Raw genomic sequence first — 24,676 nt, 5'->3', positions numbered from 1 at the left:
TCCTCTACCATCGCTCCCTTCTATCCTCTCATCTCCTCTACCCTCCTATCCTCTCATCTCATCTCCTCACCTCTACCCTCCATCTCTTCTATCCTCTCATCTCCTCTCCTCTCGCTCCCTTCTATCCTCTCATCTTCTCTCCTCTAAACTCGCTCCCTTCTTTCCTCTCATCTCCTCTACCCTCGCTCCCTTTTATCCTCTCATCTCCTCTCCTATACCCTCGCTCCCTTCTATCCTCTCCTCTCCTCTCCCCTCCCTCCCTTCTATCCTCTCATCTCCTCTCCTCTACCCTCGCTCCCTTCTATCCTCTCATCTCCTCTCCTCTACCCTCGCTCCCTTCTATCCTCTCATCTCCTCTCCCCTCCCTCCCTTCTATCCTCTCATCTCCTCTACCATCGCTCCCTTCTATCCTCTCATCTCCTCTACCCTCCTATCCTCTCATCTCATCTCCTCACCTCTACCCTCCATCTCTTCTATCCTCTCATCTCCTCTCCTCTCGCTCCCTTCTATCCTCTCATCTTCTCTCCTCTAAACTCGCTCCCTTCTATCCTCTCATCTCCTCTACCTCCCTCCCTTCTTTCTATCCTCTCATCTCTCCTATCCCCTCCCTCCTTTCTATCCTCTCATCTCCTCTCCCCTCGCTCCCTTCTATCCTCTCATCTCCTCTCCTCTACCCTCCCTCCCTTCTATTCTCTCATCTCCTATCCTCTCATCTCCTCTCCTCTAACCTCGCTCCCTTCTATCCTCTCCTCTACCCTCCCTCCCTTCTATCCTCTCCTCTACCCTCCCTCCCTTCTATCCTCTCATCTCCCCTCGCTCCCTTCTATCCTCTCATCTCATCTCCTCTACCCTCGCTCCCTTCTATCCTCTCATCTCCTCTCCTCTACCCTCCCTCTCTTCTATCCTCTCATCTCCTCTCCTCTCCCTCCCTTCTATCCTCTCATCTCCTCTCCTCTAACCTCGCTCCTTTCTATCCTCTCATCTCCTCTACCCTCGCTCCCTTTTATCCTCTCATCTCCTCTACCCTCGCTCCCTTTTATCCTCTCATCTCTCCTCTCCCCTCCCTCCCTTCTATCCTCTCATCTCCTCTCCTCTACCCTCGCTCCCTTCTATCCTCTCATCTCCTCTCCCCTCCCTCCCTTCTATCCTCTCATCTCCTCTACCATCGCTCCCTTCTATCCTCTCATCTCCTCTACCCTCCTATCCTCTCATCTCATCTCCTCACCTCTACCCTCCATCTCTTCTATCCTCTCATCTCCTCTCCTCTCGCTCCCTTCTATCCTCATCTTCTCTCCTCTAAACTCGCTCCCTTCTATCCTCTCATCTCCTCTACCCTCGCTCCCTTTTATCCTCTCATCTCCTCTCCTATACCCTCGCTCCCTTCTATCCTCTCCTCTCCTCTCCCCTCGCTCTCTTCTATCCTCATCTCCTCTACCCTCGCTCCCTTCTATCCTCTCATCTCCTCTCCTCTACCCTCCCTCTCTTCTATCCTCTCATCTCCTCTCCTCTCCCTCCCTTCTATCCTCTCATCTCCTCTCCTCTAACCTCGCTCCTTTCTATCCTCTCATCTCATCTCCTCTCCTCTAACCTCGCTCCCTTCTATCCTCTCATATCCTCTACCTCCCTCCCTTCTATCCTCTCATCTCTCCTCTCCCCTCCCTCCCTTCTATCCTCTCATCTCCTCTCCTCTACCCTCGCTCCCTTCTATCCTCTCATCTCCTCTCCTCTACCCTCGCTCCCTTCTATCCTCTCATCTCCTCTCCCCTCCCTCCCTTCTATCCTCTCATCTCCTCTACCATCGCTCCCTTCTATCCTCTCATCTCCTCTACCCTCCTATCCTCTCATCTCATCTCCTCACCTCTACCCTCCATCTCTTCTATCCTCTCATCTCCTCTCCTCTCGCTCCCTTCTATCCTCTCATCTTCTCTCCTCTAAACTCGCTCCCTTCTTTCCTCTCATCTCCTCTACCCTCGCTCCCTTTTATCCTCTCATCTCCTCTCCTATACCCTCGCTCCCTTCTATCCTCTCCTCTCCTCTCCCCTCCCTCCCTTCTATCCTCTCATCTCCTCTCCTCTACCCTCGCTCCCTTCTATCCTCTCATCTCCTCTCCTCTACCCTCGCTCCCTTCTATCCTCTCATCTCCTCTCCCCTCCCTCCCTTCTATCCTCTCATCTCCTCTACCATCGCTCCCTTCTATCCTCTCATCTCCTCTACCCTCCTATCCTCTCATCTCATCTCCTCACCTCTACCCTCCATCTCTTCTATCCTCTCATCTCCTCTCCTCTCGCTCCCTTCTATCCTCTCATCTTCTCTCCTCTAAACTCGCTCCCTTCTATCCTCTCATCTCCTCTACCTCCCTCCCTTCTTTCTATCCTCTCATCTCTCCTATCCCCTCCCTCCTTTCTATCCTCTCATCTCCTCTCCCCTCGCTCCCTTCTATCCTCTCATCTCCTCTCCTCTACCCTCCCTCCCTTCTATTCTCTCATCTCCTATCCTCTCATCTCCTCTCCTCTAACCTCGCTCCCTTCTATCCTCTCCTCTACCCTCCCTCCCTTCTATCCTCTCCTCTACCCTCCCTCCCTTCTATCCTCTCATCTCCCCTCGCTCCCTTCTATCCTCTCATCTCATCTCCTCTACCCTCGCTCCCTTCTATCCTCTCATCTCCTCTCCTCTACCCTCCCTCTCTTCTATCCTCTCATCTCCTCTCCTCTCCCTCCCTTCTATCCTCTCATCTCCTCTCCTCTAACCTCGCTCCTTTCTATCCTCTCATCTCATCTCCTCTCCTCTAACCTCGCTCCCTTCTATCCTCTCATATCCTCTACCTCCCTCCCTTCTATCCTCTCATCTCTCCTCTCCCCTCCCTCCCTTCTATCCTCTCATCTCCTCTCCTCTACCCTCGCTCCCTTCTATCCTCTCATCTCCTCTCCTCTACCCTCGCTCCCTTCTATCCTCTCATCTCCTCTCCCCTCCCTCCCTTCTATCCTCTCATCCCCTCTACCATCGCTCCCTTCTATCCTCTCATCTCCTCTACCCTCCTATCCTCTCATCTCATCTCCTCACCTCTACCCTCCATCTCTTCTATCCTCTCATCTCCTCTCCTCTCGCTCCCTTCTATCCTCATCTTCTCTCCTCTAAACTCGCTCCCTTCTATCCTCTCATCTCCTCTACCCTCGCTCCCTTTTATCCTCTCATCTCCTCTCCTATACCCTCGCTCCCTTCTATCCTCTCCTCTCCTCTCCCCTCGCTCTCTTCTATCCTCATCTCCTCTACCTTCGCTCCCTTCTATCCTCTCATCTCCTCTAACCTCGCTCCCTTCTATCCTCTCATCTCCTCTACCCTCGCTCCCTTCTATCCTCTCATCTCATCTCCTCTACCCTCGCTCCCTTCTACCCTCTCATCTCATCTCCTCTACCCTCCATCTCTTCTATCCTCTCATTTCCTCTACCCTCGCTCCCTTCTATCCTCTCATCTCCTCTACCCTCGCTCCCTTCTATCATCTCATCTCCTCTCCTCTACCCTCCCTCTCTTCTATCCTCATCTCCTCTCCTCCCTTCTATCCTCTCATCTTCTCTCCTCTAAACTCGCTCCCTTCTATCCTCTCATCTCCTCTACCTCACTCCCTTCTATCCTCTCATCTCCTCTCCCCTCCCTCCTTTCTATCCTCTCCTCTCCTCTACCCTCGCTCCCTTCTATCCTCTCATCTCCTCTCCTCTACCCTCGCTCCCTTCTATCCTCTCATCTCATCTACCCTTGCTCCCTTCTATCCTCTCATCTCATCTCCTCTACACTCGCTCCCTTCTATCCTCTCATCTCCTCTCCTATACCCTCGCTCCCTTCTATCCTCTCCCCTCGCTCCCTTCTATCCTCTCATCTCCTCTACCCTCGCTCCCTTCTATCCTCTCATCTCCTCTCGCTCCCTCCTCTCCTCTCATCTCATCTACCCTCGCTCCCTTCTATCCTCTCATCTCCTCTCCTCTAACCTCGCTCCCTTCTATCCTCTCATCTCCTCTCCCCTCCCTCCCTTCTATCCTCTCATCTCCTCTCGCTCCCTTCTATCCTCTCATCTCCTCTCATCTACCCTCGCTCCCTTCTATATTCTCATCTTCTCTCCTCTAACCTTGCTCCCTTCTATCCTCTCATCTCCTCTACCTCCATCCCTTCTATCGTCTCATCTCCTCTCCTCTACCCTCGCTCCCATCTCCTCTACCCTCACTCCCTTCTATCATCTCATCTAATCTCCTCTCCTCTACCTCCCTTCTATCCTCTCATCTCCTCTCCTCTAACCTCGCTCCCTTCTATCCTCTCCTCTCCCCTCGCTCCCTTCTATCCTCTCATATCCTCTACCTCCCTCCCTTCTATCCTCTCATCTCTCCTCTCCCCTCCCTCCCTTCTATCCTCTCATCTCCTCTCCTCTACCCTCGCTCCCTTCTATCCTCTCATCTCCTCTCCTCTACCCTCGCTCCCTTCTATCCTCTCATCTCCTCTACCCTCGCTCCCTTCTATCCTCTCATCTCCTCTACCCTCGCTCTCTTCTATCCTCTCATCTCCTCTACCCTCGCTCCCTTCTATCCTCTCATCTCCTCTACCCTCGCTCCCTTCTATCCTCTCATCTCCTCTCCCCTCGCTCCCTTCTATCCTCTCATCTCCTCTACCCTCGCATCTCCTCTACCCTCGCTCCCTTCTATCCTCTCATCTCATCTCCTCTACCCTCGCTCCCTTCTATCCTCTACCCTCGCTCCCTTCTATCCTCTCATCTCCTCTCCCCTCCCTCTCTTCTATCCTCATCTCCTCTCCTCTCCCTCTCTTCTCTCCTCTAAACTCGCTCCCTTCTATCCTCTCATCTCCTCTACCTCCCTCCCTTCTATCCTCTCATCTCCTCTACCCTCGCTCCCTTCTATCCTCTCATCTCCTCTCCTCTCGCTCCCTTCTATCCTCTCATCTCCTCTCCCCTCGCTCCCTTCTATCCTCTCATCTCATCTCCTCTACCCTCGCTCCCTTCTATCCTCTCATCTCCTCTCCTATACCCTCGCTCCCTTCTATCCTCTCCTCTCCTTTCCCCTCGCTCCCTTCTATCCTCTTATCTCCTCTACCCTCGCTCCCTTCTATCCTCTCATCTCCCCTCGCTCCCTCATCTCCTCTACCCTCGCTCCCTTCTATTCTCTCATCTCCTCTCCTCTAACCTCGCTCCCTTCAATCCTCTCATCTCCTCTCCTCTCCCTCCCTTCTATCCTCTCATCTCCTCTCCTCTACCCTCGCTCCCTTCTATCTTCTCAGCTCCTCTACCTCCCTCCCTTCTATCCTCTCCTCTCCCTCCCTTCTATCCTCTCATCTCCTCTCGCTCCCTTCTATCCTCTCATCTCCTCTCCTATACCCTCGCTCCCTTCTATCCTCTCATCTCATCTACCCTGGCTCCCTTCTATCCTCTCATCTCCTCTCCCCTCGCTCCCTTCTATCCTCTCATCTCCTCTCCTCTACCCTCGCTCCCTTCTATCCTCTCATCTCCCCTCGCTCCCTCCTCTCTTCTCATCTCATCTACCCTCGCTCCCTTCTATCCTCTCATCTCATCTACCCTGGCTCCCTTCTATCCTCTCATCTCCTCTCCCCTCGCTCCCTTCTATCCTCTCATCTCCTCTCCTCTCCCTCCCTTCTATCCTCTCATCTCCTCTCGCTCCCTTCTATCCTCTCATCTCCTCTCCTCTACCCTCGCTCCCTTCTATCCTCTCCTCTACCCTCCCTCCCTTCTATCCTCTCATCTCCTCTCCTCTAACCTCGCTTCCTTCTTTCCTCTCATCTCCTCTCCTCTAACCTCGCTCCCTTCTATCCTCTCGTCTCCTCTCCTCTACCTCGCTCCCTTCTATCCTCTCATCTCCTCTACCCTCGCTCCCTTCTATCCTCTCATCTCCTCTCCTATACCCTCGCTCCCTTCTATCCTCTCCTCTCCCCCCGCTCCCTTCTATCCTCTCATCTCCTCTCCTCTACCCTCGCTCCCTTCTATCCTCTCATCGGTAGTGTAGACTAGAGGTAGAAAAGGAAAGCCATATCTTCACCAAACATGGAGGATGTCAGGAAGGACATGGTGTGTCTATAGCAGTACTCTGGGTCTATTCTGTTCTGTTCACTGAGGTGTGTTGAGGACTATGAGACAGGGTCTCTCCTCTCCCCTCACTCCCTTCTATCCTCTCATCTCCCCTACCCTCGCTCCCTTCTATCCTCTCATCTCATCTCCTCTACCCTCGCTCCCTTCTATCCTCTCATCTCCTCTCCTCTACCTCCCTTCTATCCTCTCATCTCCTCTACCCTCGCTCCCATCTATCCTCTCATCTCCTATCCCTCCCTTCTATCCTCTCATCTCCTCTCCCCTCCCTCCCTTCTATCCTCTCATCTCCTCTCCCTCCCTTCTATCCTCTCATCTCCTCTCCTCTACCCTCGCTCCCTTCTATCCTCTCATCTCCCCTCGCTCCCTCCTCTCCTCTCATCTCATCTACCCTCGCTCCCTTCTATCCTCTCATCTCATCTACCCTGGCTCCCTTCTATCCTCTCATCTCCTCTCCCCTCGCTCCCTTCTATCCTCTCATCTCCTCTCCTCTCCTCTCCCCTCCCTCCCTTCTATCCTCTCATCTCCTCTCGCTCCCTTCTATCCTCTCATCTCCTCTCCTCTACCCTCGCTCCCTTCTATCCTCTCCTCTACCCTCCCTCCCTTCTATCCTCTCATCTCCTCTCCTCTAACCTCGCTTCCTTCTTTCCTCTCATCTCCTCTCCTCTAACCTCGCTCCCTTCTATCCTCTCGTCTCCTCTACCTCGCTCCCTTCTATCCTCTCATCTCCTCTACCCTCGCTCCCTTCTATCCTCTCATCTCCTCTCCTATACCCTCGCTCCCTTCTATCCTCTCCTCTCCCCCCGCTCCCTTCTATCCTCTCATCTCCTCTCCTCTACCCTCGCTCCCTTCTATCCTCTCATCGGTAGTGTAGACTAGAGGTAGAAAAGGAAAGCCATATCTTCACCAAACATGGAGGATGTCAGGAAGGACATGGTGTGTCTATAGCAGTACTCTGGGTCTATTCTGTTCTGTTCACTGAGGTGTGTTGAGGACTATGAGACAGGGTCTCTCCTCTCCCCTCACTCCCTTCTATCCTCTCATCTCCCCTACCCTCGCTCCCTTCTATCCTCTCATCTCATCTCCTCTACCCTCGCTCCCTTCTATCCTCTCATCTCCTCTCCTCTACCTCCCTTCTATCCTCTCATCTCCTCTACCCTCGCTCCCATCTATCCTCTCATCTCCTATCCCTCCCTTCTATCCTCTCTCATCTCCTCTCCCCTCCCTCCCTTCTATCCTCTCATCTCCTCTCCCTCCCTTCTATCCTCTCATCTCATCTCCTCTCCCTTCGCTCCCTTCTATCCTCTCATCTCCTCTCCTCTACCTCCCTTCTATCCTCTCATCTCCTCTCCTCTCCTATCCCTCCCATCTATCCTCTCATCTCCTCTCCTCTAACCTCGCTCCCTTCTATCCTCTCATATCCTCTACCTCCCTCCCTTCTATCCTCTCATCTCTCCTCTCCCCTCCCTCCCTTCTATCCTCTCATCTCCTCTCCTCTACCCTCGCTCCCTTCTATCCTCTCATCTCCTCTCCTCTACCCTCCCTCCATTCTATCCTCTCCTCTCCTCTACACTCACTCCCTTCTATCCTCTCATCTCCTCTACCCTCCCTCCCTTCTATCCTCTCATCTCCTCTCCTATACCCTCGCTCCCTTCTATCCTCTCCTCTCCCCTCGCTTCCTTCTATCCTCTCATCTCCTCTACCCTCGCTCCCTTCTACCCTCTCATCTCCTCTACCCTCGCTCCCTTCTATCCTCTCATCTCCTCTACCCTCGCTCCCTTCTATCCTCTCATCTCATCTCCTCTACCCTCGCTCCCTTCTATCCTCTCATCTCATCTCCTCTACCCTCGCTCCCTTCTATCCTCTCATCTCCTCTGCTCTACCCTTCCTCCCTTCTATCCTCTCATCTCCTCTGCTCTACCCTTCCTCCCTTCTATCCTCTCATCTCCTATCCTCTCCCTCCCTTCTATCCTCTCATCTCCTCTAACCTCGCTCCCTTCTATCCTCTCCTCTACCCTCCCTCCCTTCTATCCTCTCCTCTCCTCTACCCTCCCTCCCTCCCTTCTATCCTCTAATCTCTCATCTCCCCTCCCTCCCTTCTATCCTCTCATCTCCTCTCCTCTACCCTCACTCCCTTCTATCCTCTCATCTCCTCTCCTCTAACCTCGCTCCCTTCTATCCTCTCTTCTACCCTCCCTCCCTTCTATCCTCTCCTCTCCTCTACCCTCCCTCCCTTCTATCCTCTCATCTCCTCTACCCTCGCTCAATTCTATCCTCTCATCTCCTCTACCCTCGCTCCCTTCTATCCTCTCATCTCCTCTCCTCTCGCTCCCTTCTATCCTCTCATCTCCTCTCCTCTACCCTCGCTCCCTTCTATCCTCTCATCTCCTCTACCCTCGCTCCCTTCTATCCTCTCATCTCTTCTCCTCTACCCTCGCTCCCTTCTATCCTCTCATCTCCTCTCCTCTACCCTCCCTCTCTTCTATCCTCATCTCCTCTCCTCTCGCTCTCTTCTATCCTCTCATCTCCTCTACCCTCGCTCCCTTCTATCCTCTCATCTCCTCTCCTCTCCCCTCGCTCCCTTCTATCCTCTCATCTCCTCTCCTATACCCTCGCTCCCTTCTATCCTCTCCTCTCCCCTCGCTCCCTTCTATCCTCTCATCTTCTCTACCCTCGCTCCCTTCTATCCTCTCATCTCCCCTCGCTCCCTCCTCTCCTCTCATCTCATCTACCCTCGCTCCCTTCTATCCTCTCATCTCCTCTCCTCTACCCTCGCTCCCTTCTATCCTCTCATCTTCTCTACCCTCGCTCCCTTCTATCCTCTCATCTCCTCTACCCTCGCTCTCTTCTATCCTCTCATCTCCTCTCCTCTACCCTCGCTCCCTTCTATCCTCTCATCTCCTCTCCTCTACCCTCGCTCCCTTCTATCCTCTCATCTCATCTCCTCTCCCCTCGCTCCCTTCTATCCTCTCATCTCATCTCCTCTCCCCTCGCTCCCTTCTATCCTCTCATCTCCTCTACCGTCGCATTTCCTCTACCCTCGCTCCCTTCTATCCTCTCATCTCCTCTCCTCTACCCTCCCTCTCTTCTATCCTCATCTCCTCTCCTCTCCCTCCCTTCTATCCTCTCATCTTCCCTCCTCTAAACGCGCTCCCTTCTATCCTCTCATCTCCTCTCCCCTCCCTCCTTTCTATCCTCTCCTCTCCTCTACCCTCGCTCCCTTCTATCCTCTCCTCTCCTCTACCTCCCTTCTATCCTCTCATCTCCTCTCCTCTAACCTCGCTCCCTTCTATCCTCTCATATCCTCTGCCCTCCCTCCCTTCTATCCTCTCATCTCATCTCCTCTCCTCTACCCTCGCTCCCTTCTATCCTCTCATCTCCTCTCCTCTACCCTCGCTCCCTTCTATCCTCTCATCTCCTCTACCCTCGCTCCCTTCTATCCTCTCATCTCCTCTACCCTCGCTCTCTTCTATCCTCTCATCTCCTCTACCCTCGCTCCCTTCTATCCTCTCATCTTCTCTCCTCTACCCTCGCTCCCTTCTATCCTCTCATCTCCTCTCCCCTCGCTCCCTTCTATCCTCTCATCTCCTCTACCCTCGCTCCCTTCTATCCTCTCATCTCCTCTACCCTCGCATCTCCTCTCCTCTACCCTCCCTCTCTTCTATCCTCATCTCCTCTCCTCTCCCTCCCTTCTATCCTCTCATCTTCTCTCCTATACCCTCGCTCCCTTCTATCCTCTCATCTCATCTCCCCTCGCTCCCTCCTCTCCTCTCATCTCATCTACCCTCGCTCGCTCCCTTCTATCCTCTCATCTCCTCTACCCTCGCTCCCTTCTATACTCATCTCCTCTCCTCTACCCTCGCTCCCTTCTATCCTCTCATCTCCTCTCCTCTACCCTCCCTCCCTTCTATCCTCTCATCTCCTCTCCTCTACCCTCCCTCCCTTCTATCCTCTCATCTCCTCTCCTCTCCCTACCTTCTATCCTCTCATCTCATCTCCTCTACCCTCGCTCCCTTCTATCCTCTCATCTCCTCTCCTCTACCCTCCCTCCCTTCTATCCTCTCATTTCATCTCTTCTACCCTCACTCCCTCCTCTCCCATCTTCCCTCTCTCATCTCCTCTCCCCCATTTCCCTTCCTCTCCTCCCCCCTCCTCTCCGTACCTCGTCAATCTCTCGTATCCAGCGGTCGATGCCTTCGAACGACCAGCGGTTTGCGATGTCATACACCAGCAGGATCCCCTGGAGAACACACACATCAGGCATTGTTATTTTCTGTCCTGTTTATAGGAGTAGGACAAGCAGAGAGGGCCAGCCAAACACACTCAGTAGGGGGCTTGTGTCAGTACAATGTGGGTGTCTGTGTACTAAGTCATTAGATTGTGTGTGTACTAGATTCGATTAGATGAGTTTATTAGTCACATGCACAGGGTCTCAGATGTAACTGCAGGGTACAGTGAAATTCTTAAGCTCCAACAGTGCAGGTCAAAAAGAGAAGTGAATGAAACAAAAATATATATATACTATGTCAGTAGAATGTGTGTACTGTGTCAGCAGAATGTGTGTACTGTGTCAGCAGAATGTGTATTAAATCACCAGAATGTGTGTACTATGTCACCAGAATGTGTGTACGTCACCAGAATGTGTGTCCTGTGTCAGCAGAATGTGTGTTCTATGTCAGCAGAATGTGTGTTCCTACCTGAGCTCCTCTGGAGTAGGACCTGAAGATGGTGCAGAACCTCCCCTGTCCTGACGTGTCCCTGATAGAGAGGGAGAGAGAGGGGTGGTGAGAGAGAGAGAGAGAGATGTAAACCACAATTAAAAGGCAATTCCGCCACTTTTCAACCTCATATTCATTATCTCCAGCACCATACATATTGTCTACATGTGAAAACACCACATTTCTATGATCTGTAGTTAAAAAGATAAGGTCCTAAAAAATGCTTCTCTGTGACATCACAGGGTAGGATTAAAAGTAAGAAAAACAGTGATTTTCAAAACCTGCAAGGAGTTTCTAGCCACAAGGAGGGTATATTATTGCTCCCCACGTCACCACGAATCTCATAGTGTTTGAAAATCCTCTGCCAGTCTGTAGTTTTGTTGTCCCCAATGTCTGCTGCTTGACCTTGTTCTTATGAACCGCTGTCTTTGAAATGTTAAGGATGGAAGCAACCCGACGCTCACTGTATCCCTCTGCCAGTAAGGCCAGAATTGAACCCTTCTTTTCCTCACTCAAAACATTCCTTTTCAACTCTTTTGGTCAATAGTCAATAGTTATTTTTTAATTAATATTACTTTTGAGGTACTATTAGCACTGTTTTTGCCATCCAGCTGGTCCTATTGCAAGAGGATAGTGATGACCACAGCAGTGGTTTTTATACTTTTCCTCGTGAAATAGGATTTGTTTCAGGTGATCACCTAATCAGTACCTAATTCAGTAGAATGAGGTGTGCCTATGTTGGAATTCAACAGACACTGGAATGGAATGACTGTCATACATGTAGAGATGCTGATTTAAGAAAAATTTGCAGTGGTCTCTTAATTTTTTCCACAGCTGTGTATATACAGTGGGGAGAACAACTATTTGATACACTGCCGATTTTGCAGGTTTTCCTACTTACAAAGCATGTAGAGGTCTGTAATTTTTATCATAGGTACACTTCAACTGTGAGAGACGGAATCTAAAATCTAAATCTAAATCTAAAAAATCCAGAAAATCACATTGTATGATTTTTAAGTAGTTAATTTGCATTTTATTGCATGACATAAGTATTTGATCACCTACCAACCAGTAAGAATTCCGGCTCTCACAGACCTGTTAGTTTTTCTTTAAGAAGCCCTCCTGTTCTCCACTCATTACCTGTATTAACTGCACCTGTTTGAACTCGTTACCTGTATAAAAGACACCTGTCCACACACTCAATCAAACAGACTCCAACCTCTCCACAATGGCCAAGACCAGAGAGCTGTGTAAGGACATCAGGGATACAATTGTAGACCTGCACAAGGCTGGGATGGGCTACAGGACAATAGGCAAGCAGCTTGGTGAGAAGGCAACAACTGTTGGCGCAATTATTAGAAAATGGAAGAAGTTCAAGATGACGGTCAATCACCCTCGGTCTGGGGCTCCATGCAAGATATCACCTCGTGGGGCATCAATGACCATGAAGAAGGTGAGGGATCAGCCCAGAACAACACGGCAGGACCTGGTCAATGACCTGAAGAGAGCTGGGACCACAGTCTCAAAGAAAACCATTAGTAACACACTACGCCGTCATGGATTAAAATCCTGCAGCGCACGCAAGGTCCCCCTGCTCAAGCCAGCGCATGTCCAGGCCCGTCTGAAGTTTGCCAATGACCATCTGGATGATCCAGAGGAGGAATGGGAGAAGGTCTGTGGTCTGATGAGACAAAAATATAGCTTTTTGGTCTAAACTCCACTCGCCGTGTTTGGAGGAAGAAGAAGGATGAGTACAACCCCAAGAACACCATCCCAACCGTGAAGCATGGAGGTGGAAACATCATTCTTTGGGGATGCTTTTCTGCAAAGGGGACAGGACGACTGCACCGTATTGAGGGGAGGATGGATGGGGCCATGTATCGCGAGATCTTGGCCAACAACCTCCTTCCCTCAGTAAGAGCATTGAAGATGGATCATGGCTGGGTCTTCCAGCATGACAACGACCCGAAACACACAGCCAGGGCAACTAAGGAGTGGCTCCGTAAGAAGCATCTCAAGGTCCTGGAGTTGCCTAGCCAGTCTCCAGACCTGAACCCAATAGAAAATCTTTGGAGGGAGCTAAAAGTCCGTATTGCCCAGCGACAGCCCCGAAACCTGAAGGATCTGGAGAAGGTCTGTATGGAGGAGTGGGCCAAAATCCCTGCTGCAGTGTGTGCAAACCTGGTCAAGACCTACAGGAAACGTATGATCTCTGTAATTGCAAACAAAGGTTTCTGTACCAAATATTAAGTTCTGCTTTTCTGATGTATCAAATACTTATGTCATGCAATAAAATGCAAATTAACTACTTAAAAATCATACAATGTGATTTTCTGGATTTTTGTTTTAGATTCCGTCTCTCACAGTTGAAGTGTACCTATGATACAAATTACAGACCTCTACATGCTTTGTAAGTAGGAAAACCTGCAAAATCGGCAGTGTATCAAATACTTGTTCTCCCCACTGTATATAGACATTTTATTTTGCTACAGCAAATATAGCGATTTATAAGCCCATCGGATCATCCTGAAGATTCATGACATTATAATAATAAAATCAATCAATCATGCAGTGCCTTCAGAAAGTATTCATACCCCTTGACTTATTCCACATTTTGTTGTTACAGCCTGAATTCAACATGGATTTTTATCACCCATCTACACACAATACCCCCTAACGACAAAGTGAAAACATATTTATTATTATTATATTTAGACATTTCAGCAAATGTATTGAAAATGAAACACAGAAATACCCCTTTGTATTCACACCCCTTTGCTATGACACTACAGATTGAGCTCAGGTGTATCCAATTTACTTTGATCATCCTTGAAGATGTCACTACAACTTCAATGCATGATTGCGGCCAATTCAATTGTTTGGACATGATTTAGAAAGAAACACTCTTGTCTATATAAGGTCCCACAGTTGACAGTGCACGTCAGAGGAGAAACTATACCATGAAGTCCAATAAACTGTCAGTAGATCTCCAAGATAGACTTGTGATGAGGAATATATCTTGGGAAAGGTATAAAACAATTTCTAGAGTGTTGAACGTTTCCTAGAGCACAGTTGTCTCCATCATTGGGAAATGGAACAAATAAGACTGCTAATTTTTACGCTCCAAAAATGGCCACCTAGCTTCCCACAGCCAAAAGGCCTTTAGCTGTACAGAGTGGGGCTGAGTTGAAATGAACTATTGATCTCTCTGTCACTCAGAGGGCAGCTCAATGTATCTGTCACCACAGACAGGGTAGGGTAGGTCCTGTCCAGCACTACTTTACTGTTTCACACAACTCTACTGACTGTTTCTGTTTCACACAACTCTACTGACTGACTGTTTCACACAACTCTGACTGACTGTTTCACACAACTACTGACAATGCTTCACACAACTCTACTGACTGACTGTTTCTGTTTCACACAACTCTACTGACTGTTTCATAAAGCTCTAATGACAGATTAACTGTTTCACACAACTCTACTGACTGACTGTTTCACACAACTTTATTGACTGTTTCTGTTGCACACAACTCTACTGACAATGCTTCACACAACTCTACTGACTGACTGTTTCACACGACTACTGACAATGCTTCACACAACTCTACTTACTGACTGTTTCACACAACTCTACTGACTGACTGTTTCACACAACTCTGACTGACTGTTTCACACAACTCTACTGACTGACTGCTTCACACAACTCTATTGACTGACTGCTTCACACAACTCTGACTGACTAACTGTTTCTGTTTCACACAACTCTACTGACTGACTCTTTCACACAGCTCTAATGACAGACTAACTGTTTCACACAACTCAACTGGCTGACTGTTTCACACAACTCTACTGACTGACAGGTAGCGGCGACAGGTAACCTAGCAGTTAGAGCGTTGGGCCAGTAACCGAAAGGTCGCTGGTTCGAATACCTGAGCCGACTAGGTGAAAAAAAACTCTCGATGTGCCTTTGAGAAAGACACTTAACCCTAATTTACTCCAGGGGCGACATACTACTATGGCTGACCCTGTAAAACAACACATTACACTGCACCTATCATACTACTATGGCTGACCCTGTAAAACAACAAATTACACTGCACCTATCATACTACTATGGCTGACCCTGTAAAACAACACATTTCACTGCACCTATCCGGTGTACCATGAATTAATAATAAACCTTTATTTGCCACCCACGCTTCAGTTATCTTTCCAGAAAGAGAACATCTCATATCACTGTATCCTGTAGTCTGACTGGTGAGAGAGAAAGCTGTATGTTGATTGGCTGAGGATAAGCTGACAGGAAGATGAATCTGGAAGCTGATTGGCTGGTGAGATGAAAGGGAGATGTGGTGATTGGGTAACGGTAAGGGAGTTAACAGAGAGATGGTATCTGAGTGGTGATTGGGTAACGTTAAAGTGGAACTGACAGCGTTTTAACTACTTTGCGGATATGAAACAAACAGACCATCATAATATCAGTCAAAAATATTAAATTCCCAGTTTATGCTACAAAACCAACTTTACAAGAGGTTTTAAAAACAGGTTCTATTTGACTCAAAACTCCATGATGTACGGTAAGACATTGTTGGCAGAATAGATGGATGCAGTTCAATGCATGATTAATATAATTCACAAATACATTTCTTGGTAGTCCAAAAAATATTGCTATCAGGTTGTTAATCACAGCTGGCCTGGTACATTGTTTGCTGCCTCCACCCATTCGGGATGCACTGTTTCAGTTTCAATGACACAATATTTTTAATAAGAAACGGACGAATGTAACTAAGACTGGGATTGGCAATACAATCCAACTAGCAACGGCAATGATAAGAAGTCAATCATAATGTGGCTAATATGCTAGCGTATCTATTTATGTAATTATTTATTTAGCAAGATAAAAACACAGAGCCTAACGTTAGCTAGCTAGCTGCTGGGAGGATGTCATGTCATTGGAGGAGTGGGTGAGTGACTGATCAACTTTTCCCCCCTCATATCGTTTTTCGGTGGCTACAGCTAGAGATGCAGGTGTCACTTGGTTAGCTAGCAAGAAATGTGAATCGCTTTGCTAGCTAGCTATGCTGAACTTGAACGACTGTTTTATTTTATTTTTTATTTAACCTTTATTTAACCAGGTAAGCCAGTTGAGAACAAGTTCTCATTTACAACTGCGACCTGGCCAAGATAAAGCAAAGCAGTGCGATAAAAACAACAACACAGAGTTACATATGGGGTAAAACAAAACATAAAGTCAAAAATACAACTGTTATCCAGTTAGCATATCTCTTGCGTTCGTAAATTCACTGGCTATCTACTCAGATTTCAAAGCACTCATCTGAGTATGCCAGAGCGCAGAATAACTGATGAATTTACGAACGCGCAACACCCGCTGAATATGACCGTGTCAGTAAACGTCGGCAAAAAAAAGTTCTTAAATTGTTTCCAGCAGCACAGTTTTAGATAACATGAAAACAGCCAAACCAGCTCTGCTAGGGTGAGTAAAGTTAGCCAGTTAGCTTGGTTGCCGTCGTAAGGAACGGCACCCAAGCGGCATCCTGTTGTGAGGAACGCTCGGATCAACCCTCCTCCTCGGCCAGAGCGTCCAGTGTCTATAGTGCAGCGTGCGCTCTGAAAACGATCCAGAGCGCACTCTGACACACTGGAGGAAATGTACCAACACACCCTTAGTTGTCAATCAAATGTATTTGGCATCGATCAAACGGGCAGGCAGGCAAGTTCCCATTCAGTTGTCAAAACATGGGTTGGGACAAGCATGCATTGGCAGGCAAGCTGCAGAAGGACAAGCAGGCTACTATTCCCCATCGTTTATCAGTGCAATTTTGACTGCCAACTAGCTGAAAAGGTTTGAGAGGGTTTATCTAATGTTCCCTCGTTAGATTTTAGCTCATCTCGCTCTGGCTAGCATTAGTTGTTGATATTGTTGTTGTTGATGTGCATAACTGAGGGAGAGATAGCCATGGTTGTTTGATCAATAGGACTGTAAAGTCTGTAAAGACTGTAAAGTTCCCAGATGTAAGAGGACTCCCGTATTTTGTGGCTTTTGGCGAATGCGTTCTAATGATCTAAAGTCGCTCTGTTGCTACCGCCTGTAAACACACAGTCCAGTTCAAAGTGAATGATAGCAGGCCCGTGTGGAACATGGTTATTTGCATAAAGGTCTACTGAAGCTCTGATTGGCTATGGCGCATCGGTCTACGTAGACTCCGGTCCTGGAAGTTTTTATTAGGTTTATTTACTGCAGTGTCTATTAATTGTCCAAATGTACGGCAGCTTTCCCGCTCTATATTGCAATAGAATTTTCTCAAATGCCTTAGTATACGTCATTCCCAAACATTCTAAGAATTTATGACAACGTGGATATTACCATATCTAAGTGCTCGCTTGTCAGAAAATATATATACACAATAAAAAAGGTGTCATATTCTTCCTGGGGGTGTATATGAACAGATTTTAAGATTTTATGTTGCTAAAACGCTGTGAGTTCCACTTTAAGAGTGTTAACAGAGAGATGGATGCCATGTATTAGGGCTCATGTCTTTTTAAATCAGCTCATTTCCCTCCCCTGACTATCAGCTCACACACACACACACACACACACACACACACAGGTAATGATGACACCTGCTGGGTCGGCGTAATTATGACACCAGCTGGGTCGGCGTAATGATGACACCTGCTGGGTCGGCGTAATGATGACACCTGCTGGGTCGGCGTAATGATGACACCAGCTGGGTCGGCGTAACGATGACACCTGCTGGGTCGGCGTAACGATGACACCTGCTGGGTCGGCGTAACGATGACACCTGCTGGGTCGGCGTAACGATGACACCTGCTGGGTCGGCGTAACGATGACACCTGCTGGGTCGGCGTAACGATGACACCTGCTGGGTCGGCGTAACGATGACACCTGCTGGGTCGGCGTAACGATGACACCAGCTGGGTCGGCGTAATGATGACACCAGCTGGGTCGGCGTAATGATGACACCAGCTGGGTCGGCGTAATGATGACACCTGCTGGGTCGGCGTAATGATGACACCAGCTGGGTCGGCGTAATGATGACACCAGCTGGGTCGGCGTAATGATGACACCAGCTGGGTCGGCGTAATGATGACACCTGCCGGGTCGGCGTAATGATGACACCTGCTGGGTGCCGGCCAACAACGTGCTGATTCAACATGTAGGATGTACTAACCACAGCTCCTACAATGTGCTGATTCAACATGTAGGATGCACTAACCACAGCTCCTACAATGTGCTGATTCAACATGTAGGATGCACTAACCACAGCTCCTACAATGTGCTGATTCAACATGTAGGATGCACTAACCACAGCTCCTACAATGTGCTGATTCAACATGTAGGATGTACTAACCACAGCTCCTACAATGTGCTGATTCAACATGTAGGATGTACTAACCACAGCTCCTACAATGTGCTGATTCAACATGTAGGATGCACTAACCACAGCTCCTACAATGTGCTGATTCAACATGTAGGATGTACTAACCACAGCTCCAGTTTCACTCTCCTCCCATCCAGTAGAATAGTGGTGGTCTTATAGTCTATGCCTGGATGGAGAAGAGAGGGAGGAGAGAGAGAGAGAGAGGGGGAGAGAGAGGGGGAGGGTGGAGAGAGAGAGGGAGGGTGGAGAGAGAGAGGGAGGGTGGAGAGAGAGAGGGAGGGAGGGGGAGAGAGAGGAGAGAGGGAGGGAGGAGAAAGAGAGGGAGGGGAGGTTGAAAGAGAGAAGAGATGGTGGTAGGGAGGAGGGTGAGAGAAAGGAGGAAGAGGTATTAGACATTAAAAAGCATTAGACATTTAAAAGCATTATCAGTTCACCTGCCCTTATAGCAGTGTGTGTGTGTGTGTGTATATATATGTGTGTGTGTGTGTGTGTGTGTGGCTTAAGAATGTAAAAGGACACATTTTGTGCTTCAGTTGCACTTTGCTCTCATCTTGACCAATCAAATGACTGCATTCACAAACTGGCATTTGATCAGCAGACGGCACTTTGGCTGAGGTTTACTTTTCTCTAGTAGTTTTGGCAAGTAAAAATGCAAGATTAACATCAAGAAAAACATTTGGAAATGTAGCTGGCAACATTCTTTATATGGTAAACATAAGAAATCTGATGGCCATGCATCGTCTTTGCAAAAAATACCTCTCTCTTTTATTGTAAGCCAATTTACTTGTGTGGCTGCTAGCCAACTATCGTTGCACTTCTGTTGTCATCTGATGAAAATGAAGTGTGGGGGGGGGGGGCTCGCGGGCCCCCCCCCCAAAAAAAATAAAAAATGTATTTTAATTTTAAAGGAACTCAGTCAAGCTTTAAAACTTACTCCTGAAAGTTGTAATTGTAGAGCACAAGGTGCAATATAAATTGGGTAGTGCATCATCAGTTTTCCTCTTGTCATGTCAGTCATTGCATTTCTTAGAGAGCTTTTTATAACTTGTAAGGAATGTCCAGATCAACTAGCCCATGTCGGCTAACGCTTTTTTTTTTTTTTTTAGGTTCTTTAGCCCATAGATATTGTTGTAATTTTTGAGTCACTCAAATATCACATGAATACACATTAGACATGGCAAAATGTATAGAATTGCAGAAAATAAGCTATAAAAATGTTAAATTCTCTCCACCAATAAGATGAGGGGTGTGAACAGTTTGTGTCATGAACAGTGCTTGTGCCCATAGAAATATAGAAGTGGCGCGGGATGTTCCCCAATGCTGGAAGGGGGGCCCAGAGTGAAAAACTTGGGGAACCCCTGCACTAATGTATTTTACGTGAAGAAAATCTCCTCCTCCTCTTCTCTCATCTCCTCCTCCTCTTCTCTCATCTCCTCCAATCTCCTCCTCCCATCTCCTCATCTCTCATCTCTCATCTCCTCCCATCTCCTCCTCTTCTCTCATCTCCTCCTCCTCTTCTCTCATCTCCTCCCATCTCCTCCTCCTCTTCTCCTCCCATCTCCTCCTCCTCTTCTCTCTTCTCCTCCCATCTCCTCCTCCTCTTCCATCTCCTCCTCTTCTCTCTCCTCCTCTTCCCTCTCCTCCTCCCATCTCCTCCTCTTCTCTCACCTCCCATCTCCTCCCATCTCCTCCTCTTCTCTCTCTCCTCCCATCTCCTCCCATCTCCTCCTCTTCTCTCTCTCCTCCCATCTCCTCCTCCTCCTCCTCCTCTTCTCCCATCTCCTCTTCTCTCATCTCCTCCCATCTCCTCCTCCTCTTCTCTCATCTCCTCCCATCTCCTCCTCCTCTTCTCTCATCTCCTCCCATCTCCCCCTCCTCTTCTCTTTTCTCCTCCCATCTCCTCCTCCTCTTCTCTCTCCTCCTCCCATCTCCTCCTCCTCTTCTCTCATCTCCTCCAATCTCCTCCTCCTCTCCTCCCATCTCCTCTTCTCTCATCTCCTCCCATCTCCTCCTCCTCTTCTCCTCCCATCTCCTCCTCCCATCTCCTCCTCCTCTTCTCCTCCCATCTCCTCCTCCTCTTCTCTCATCTCCTCCTCCTCTTCTATCTTCTCCTCCCATCTCCTCCTCCTCTTCTCTCATCTCCCATCTCCTCCTCCTCTTCTCTCATCTCCTCCAATCTCCTCCTCCTCTCCTCCCATCTCCTCATCTCTCATCTCCTCCCATCTCCTCATCTCTCATATCTCCTCCTCTTCTCTCATCTCCTCCTCCTCTTCTCTCATCTCCTCCCATCTCCTCCTCCTCTTCTCCTCCCATCTCCTCCTCCTCTTCTCTCTCCTCCTCTTCCCTCTCCTCCTCCCATCTCCTCCTCTTCTCCTCCCATCTCCTCCTCTTCTCTCACCTCCTCCCATCTCCTCCTCTTCTCATCTCCTCCTCTTCCCATCTCCTCCCATCTCCTCTTCTCCTCCTCTTCACTCTCTCCTCCTCACTCTCTCCTACTATCCCCTCTTCCTCCTCTCTCTCTCACTCAGTGACTGAGCGTTGTTAATACATTAGTTATTCTCTCTATCTTCCTCTACCTCTCCTCCCCCTCTATCTCTCTGGGGGATTTCTCTGATGGAGCTGGGAGTGTGTGAAGCAGCTCTTTTGAAGCCACCGACCAGCAGTCCTGCTCTATCCCTCTGTCTTTCTCCCCCCCCCCCCCTCCACCCCCCAATCTATCAGCAGCAGTAAGCGGTCACATCCAGCAGCACCATAACACCCAGACAGGCAGCCGTCCCATCTCCTCATGCCCAAGGAGAGCTCACCCCATCGGGCACGAATCTGTCACAACCTCCCCTCTTACTTGAGAACCTCCAGGACTCAGACAGAGTCACACAACAGCTAGCCTGTAGACACCCCTAGCTCTGAACGACAATGACTGGGGATTCCCAGCCACACTGTTATTGTATTGAATTGAAGAAAAACAAACAAAAGAAACACACAACCTTTCCAATGACTTAACATACGCAGCTAAAAAACACTCACGTGAACTGGCATGGACGCTATGATTCCATGGACGCTATGATTCCATGGACGCTATGATTCTGTGGACGCTATGATTCCGTGGACGCTATGATTCCATGAACGCTATGATTCCAAGGACGCTATGATTCCATGGACGCTATGATTCCATGGACGCTATGATTCCAAGCATGATGGTAGCTAATGGGCATCTCTGACTCAACACACACACCCTGACAAACCGGAATATAAGGCCTCTGTCGTTGTTCCTCCGGCTGAAGTCATGGTGGCTGTGTAGCCACACTCCCAGGGGACCTTCTGGGTGTGTGGACTCCATAATACAGGGCTTGTTGTAGGACTGTGAAGTCATTAAAACCATGGTTTGAAAAGCTTTTCTTATGTTTTTTTGCTACATACACTGGATAGGTGCACTGAAATGTGTTGTTTTACAGGGTCAGCAATAGTAGTACTTCGCCCCTGGAGCAAATTAGGGTTAAGTGTCTTTCTCAAGGGCACAGACAAGATTTTTCACCTTGTCGGCTGGGGTATTCGTACCAGCGACCTTTGGGTTACTGGCCCACACTGCTGCTGTAGCTCATGCATTAGTTAGTGAGCCAGTGACTGTACGTTTGTTTGGGAGAAGTCTAGCTAGATTATAAAGTGAACCGAGTACGAGTGAGACTATAGGAATGTGTCTGTATCGTACAGATGTTTTTACAGGAACGTAAAATAATTTTAACTTACCACACATAGTGGACTTGTATGTGTGTCTGTGTTTAGATGGTGTGTCTGTGTTTAGATGGTGTGTCTGTGTTCAGATGGCATGTCTGTGTTCAGATGGTGTGTCTGTGTTCAGATGGTGTACGTGTGTAGATGGTGTATGTGTGTAAATGGTGTGTGTGTGTAAATGGTGTGTGTGTGTGTAAATGGTGTGTGTGTGTGTAGATGGTGTGTGTGTAAATGGTGTGTGTGTAAATGGTGAGTGTGTAAATGGTGTATGTGTGTAGATGGTGTGTGTGTAGATTGTGTGTGTGTGTAGATGGTGTGTGTGTGTAGATGGTGTGCGAGACAATATACATACACTACAGTAAGTCAGTAAACATGGACGAGTTGTTTCAATGTGTGTATATGTGTGTGTCCCTGTGTGTGTAGCTGTGTGTCCTCCTGTGTGTGTGTATATTTGTGTTATGTGTCCGTGCATGTGTTTCCGTGTGTGTGTGTGTGTGTGTGTGTGTGTTTGTAGCACATTTACATGTTAGTCATTTAGCAGACGCTCTTATCCAGAGTGACTTACAATAGTGCATTCATCTTAAGATAGCTAGTTGGGACAACCACATATCACAGTAAGTACATTGTTCCTCAATAAAGTAGCTATCAGCAAAGTCAGAGCTAGTGACTCACCGCTGCTGTAAGCGTATGGGGACTCTGCAGATCCATCCTGTAGGCTGTCTAGTATCTCCCCTTTCCCCACATCACTGTCCCCGACCAGGAGGAACTTCAACAGGTAGTCGTAACTCTTCACCGGGCTGCCCTGGGTACCCATCCTACCTTCCTCACATCTGTACCCTCACACACTGGGGGAGGAGGGGGAGAGGACGGAGGCAGAGGGGGAGGAGGAGAGGGGCTAAGGGAGGAGGCAGGTGAGGAGGGGGGATAGGGGCTGGAGAGAGGTATAGTCTATTCCAGCGGAGAAGTTAGAAGAGTCAAGAGTCTATGTGGTCCTCCAGTTCAGAATCCTTGATTAGCCCTACGGCCAGTGTTGTGTGTCGAGGTGGGGTTGAGATACTGGTACAGGGTACTGGTTAACACACCTGACAACCTTTGTAGCTTGGCAAGTCTGAATGATGCAGCAATAGTTAAGGACATAAAAAATGATAGGACAATGAATAAAAAGTCCCTCCAAGTTAGAGAGCTGGCAGGAGTTGGAGTAGGGTGTGCAGCTCAAAACCAAAACATCCCTTGGACAGGAATTAGGCAGGGTACCGGTGGTGGTGCAAATAACGTCCCTGCTGAAAGCAAGCTGCGAGCAGAAGTCCTCTTTCCAACTGCCAACCTCAATACCATGTATAACTGGATTTGACCACCGACTACTCTGACTGTGCTAGCGCTTCAATCAAAACACCTGTCACAGTTTAAAACATCAGTTACATTTAAAATACAATGCTGTTGCTTCATCAGACGGTTAGTAAACGAATCTTGCGAGCTATCTGGCAATAAACTCTCCTTAGAAGAAAACAACATATTTGTTTTGTGGACGTAACGTTAGCTAAACTGTATATTTTAAGGATGTAGCTAGCTTCCTAGCTAGTTAACAGGCTAGCTGTGTCCGGGTCCTTATTGTTCCCATAACGTTCTCTAGCGAGCAATGCCACTAGGGGCTAGCTATCGCAACAAAGAAAGTGGGTGTTTTCAAGAACATCTACAACGTTACAGCCAATGTTGAGCCCCCAAAACAAAATGTTTATAACCAGTTTTTTGAAGCTAGTTAGTTAGCAACCCTGTTATAGTAATTAAATGGTAAATAGGCAGCTAGCCGGAATGGTAGCTAGCTACTGTTAGCTCGTGAACAACAACAGCTTTGCGTTGCTGGCAAGACAGAAGGCGCTAGCTAGCTGGTAATGCTAGTTAGCTAGCTATTCGTGACTAGTTGACAAGTGTCAAGTCAAAACGACAGAGGTCAACATTCGAATTAAATAACATACCATATGTATCAGTTTCCCAGAGCTCTCATTCATAAAGGTAATAATTGTACGAGTAATCTCGTAACCTGTAGAGAACTGAACTATCCTCTTCCTAACTGGTTTACGATGCTGGCTGGCTAGCTAGCTAGCTGGCTTGCTTGCTTGGTAGCGATAGCTAGCTAACTTCAACCGAGACTGGCTGCTCTGAAATCGGGCCCCTCTCTCTTGTCCGGACAACAAAGATCCGTAACTTCCCGATCGTTTCCTTGCCTTCGTTCTATCCAGAACTTGCAGCTTGCCGTATTCTCTCGTGGGTCGAAAGCACAATTTGAGATATCAGGTCCAAGTCCGCAGTAAAGACATTGATAATCTCAGTTCGTGTAATCATAAATGTTTTCCTCCACGCTCAATCATATTCGCGATAACACACTGTAGTTGACAGATAGGCACCGCACTGTCTGGCGCTCGAGGTTCCCGCTCCGCCCTTACCAGCCTCTGATTGGATACACATACGTACAGAATTATGCGATTGGCTACCAGAAAAATCAATCATAAAATCTGTCAAAAACACATCCAGGAGAGTGTTGAAGTGACAGGTAACTTCCACAAAGCTGTGAACGATCTGAGAGACAAGGCAAGAAGGGCCTTCTATGCCATCAAAAGGAACAGAAAATTTGACATACCAATTAGGATCTGGCTAAAAATATTTGAATCAATTATAGAACCCATTGCCCTTTATGGTTGTGAGGTCTGGGG

At 48.4% G+C, this 24,676-nt stretch overlaps 1 protein-coding gene across 1 annotated transcript in view; it reads right to left on the bottom strand.

Moving 5' to 3' along the window:
- Nucleotides 1-24,336, bottom strand: part of LOC311106215 (ras-related protein Rab-40C) — a 34,783-nt gene extending 10,447 nt beyond the window's left edge. The window contains exons 1-4 of the mRNA XM_084148519.1: nucleotides 22,641-24,336; nucleotides 18,345-18,405; nucleotides 10,792-10,852; nucleotides 10,257-10,334 (exon numbers count right to left, since the gene is read on the bottom strand). Of these exons, the coding sequence (XP_084004645.1) occupies nucleotides 10,257-10,334; nucleotides 10,792-10,852; nucleotides 18,345-18,405; nucleotides 22,641-22,782 (342 nt within the window). The 5' untranslated portion in view covers nucleotides 22,783-24,336. The remainder of the gene's footprint in view (nucleotides 1-10,256; nucleotides 10,335-10,791; nucleotides 10,853-18,344; nucleotides 18,406-22,640) is intronic.
- Between the last annotated feature and the right edge of the window lie 340 nt (nucleotides 24,337-24,676).

Source organism: Coregonus lavaretus, assembly GCF_964263955.1.
Source record: "Coregonus lavaretus genome assembly, chromosome: 2".
NCBI lineage: Eukaryota > Metazoa > Chordata > Actinopteri > Salmoniformes > Salmonidae > Coregonus > Coregonus lavaretus.
This window is presented reverse-complemented; position numbering and strand designations above follow the sequence as displayed.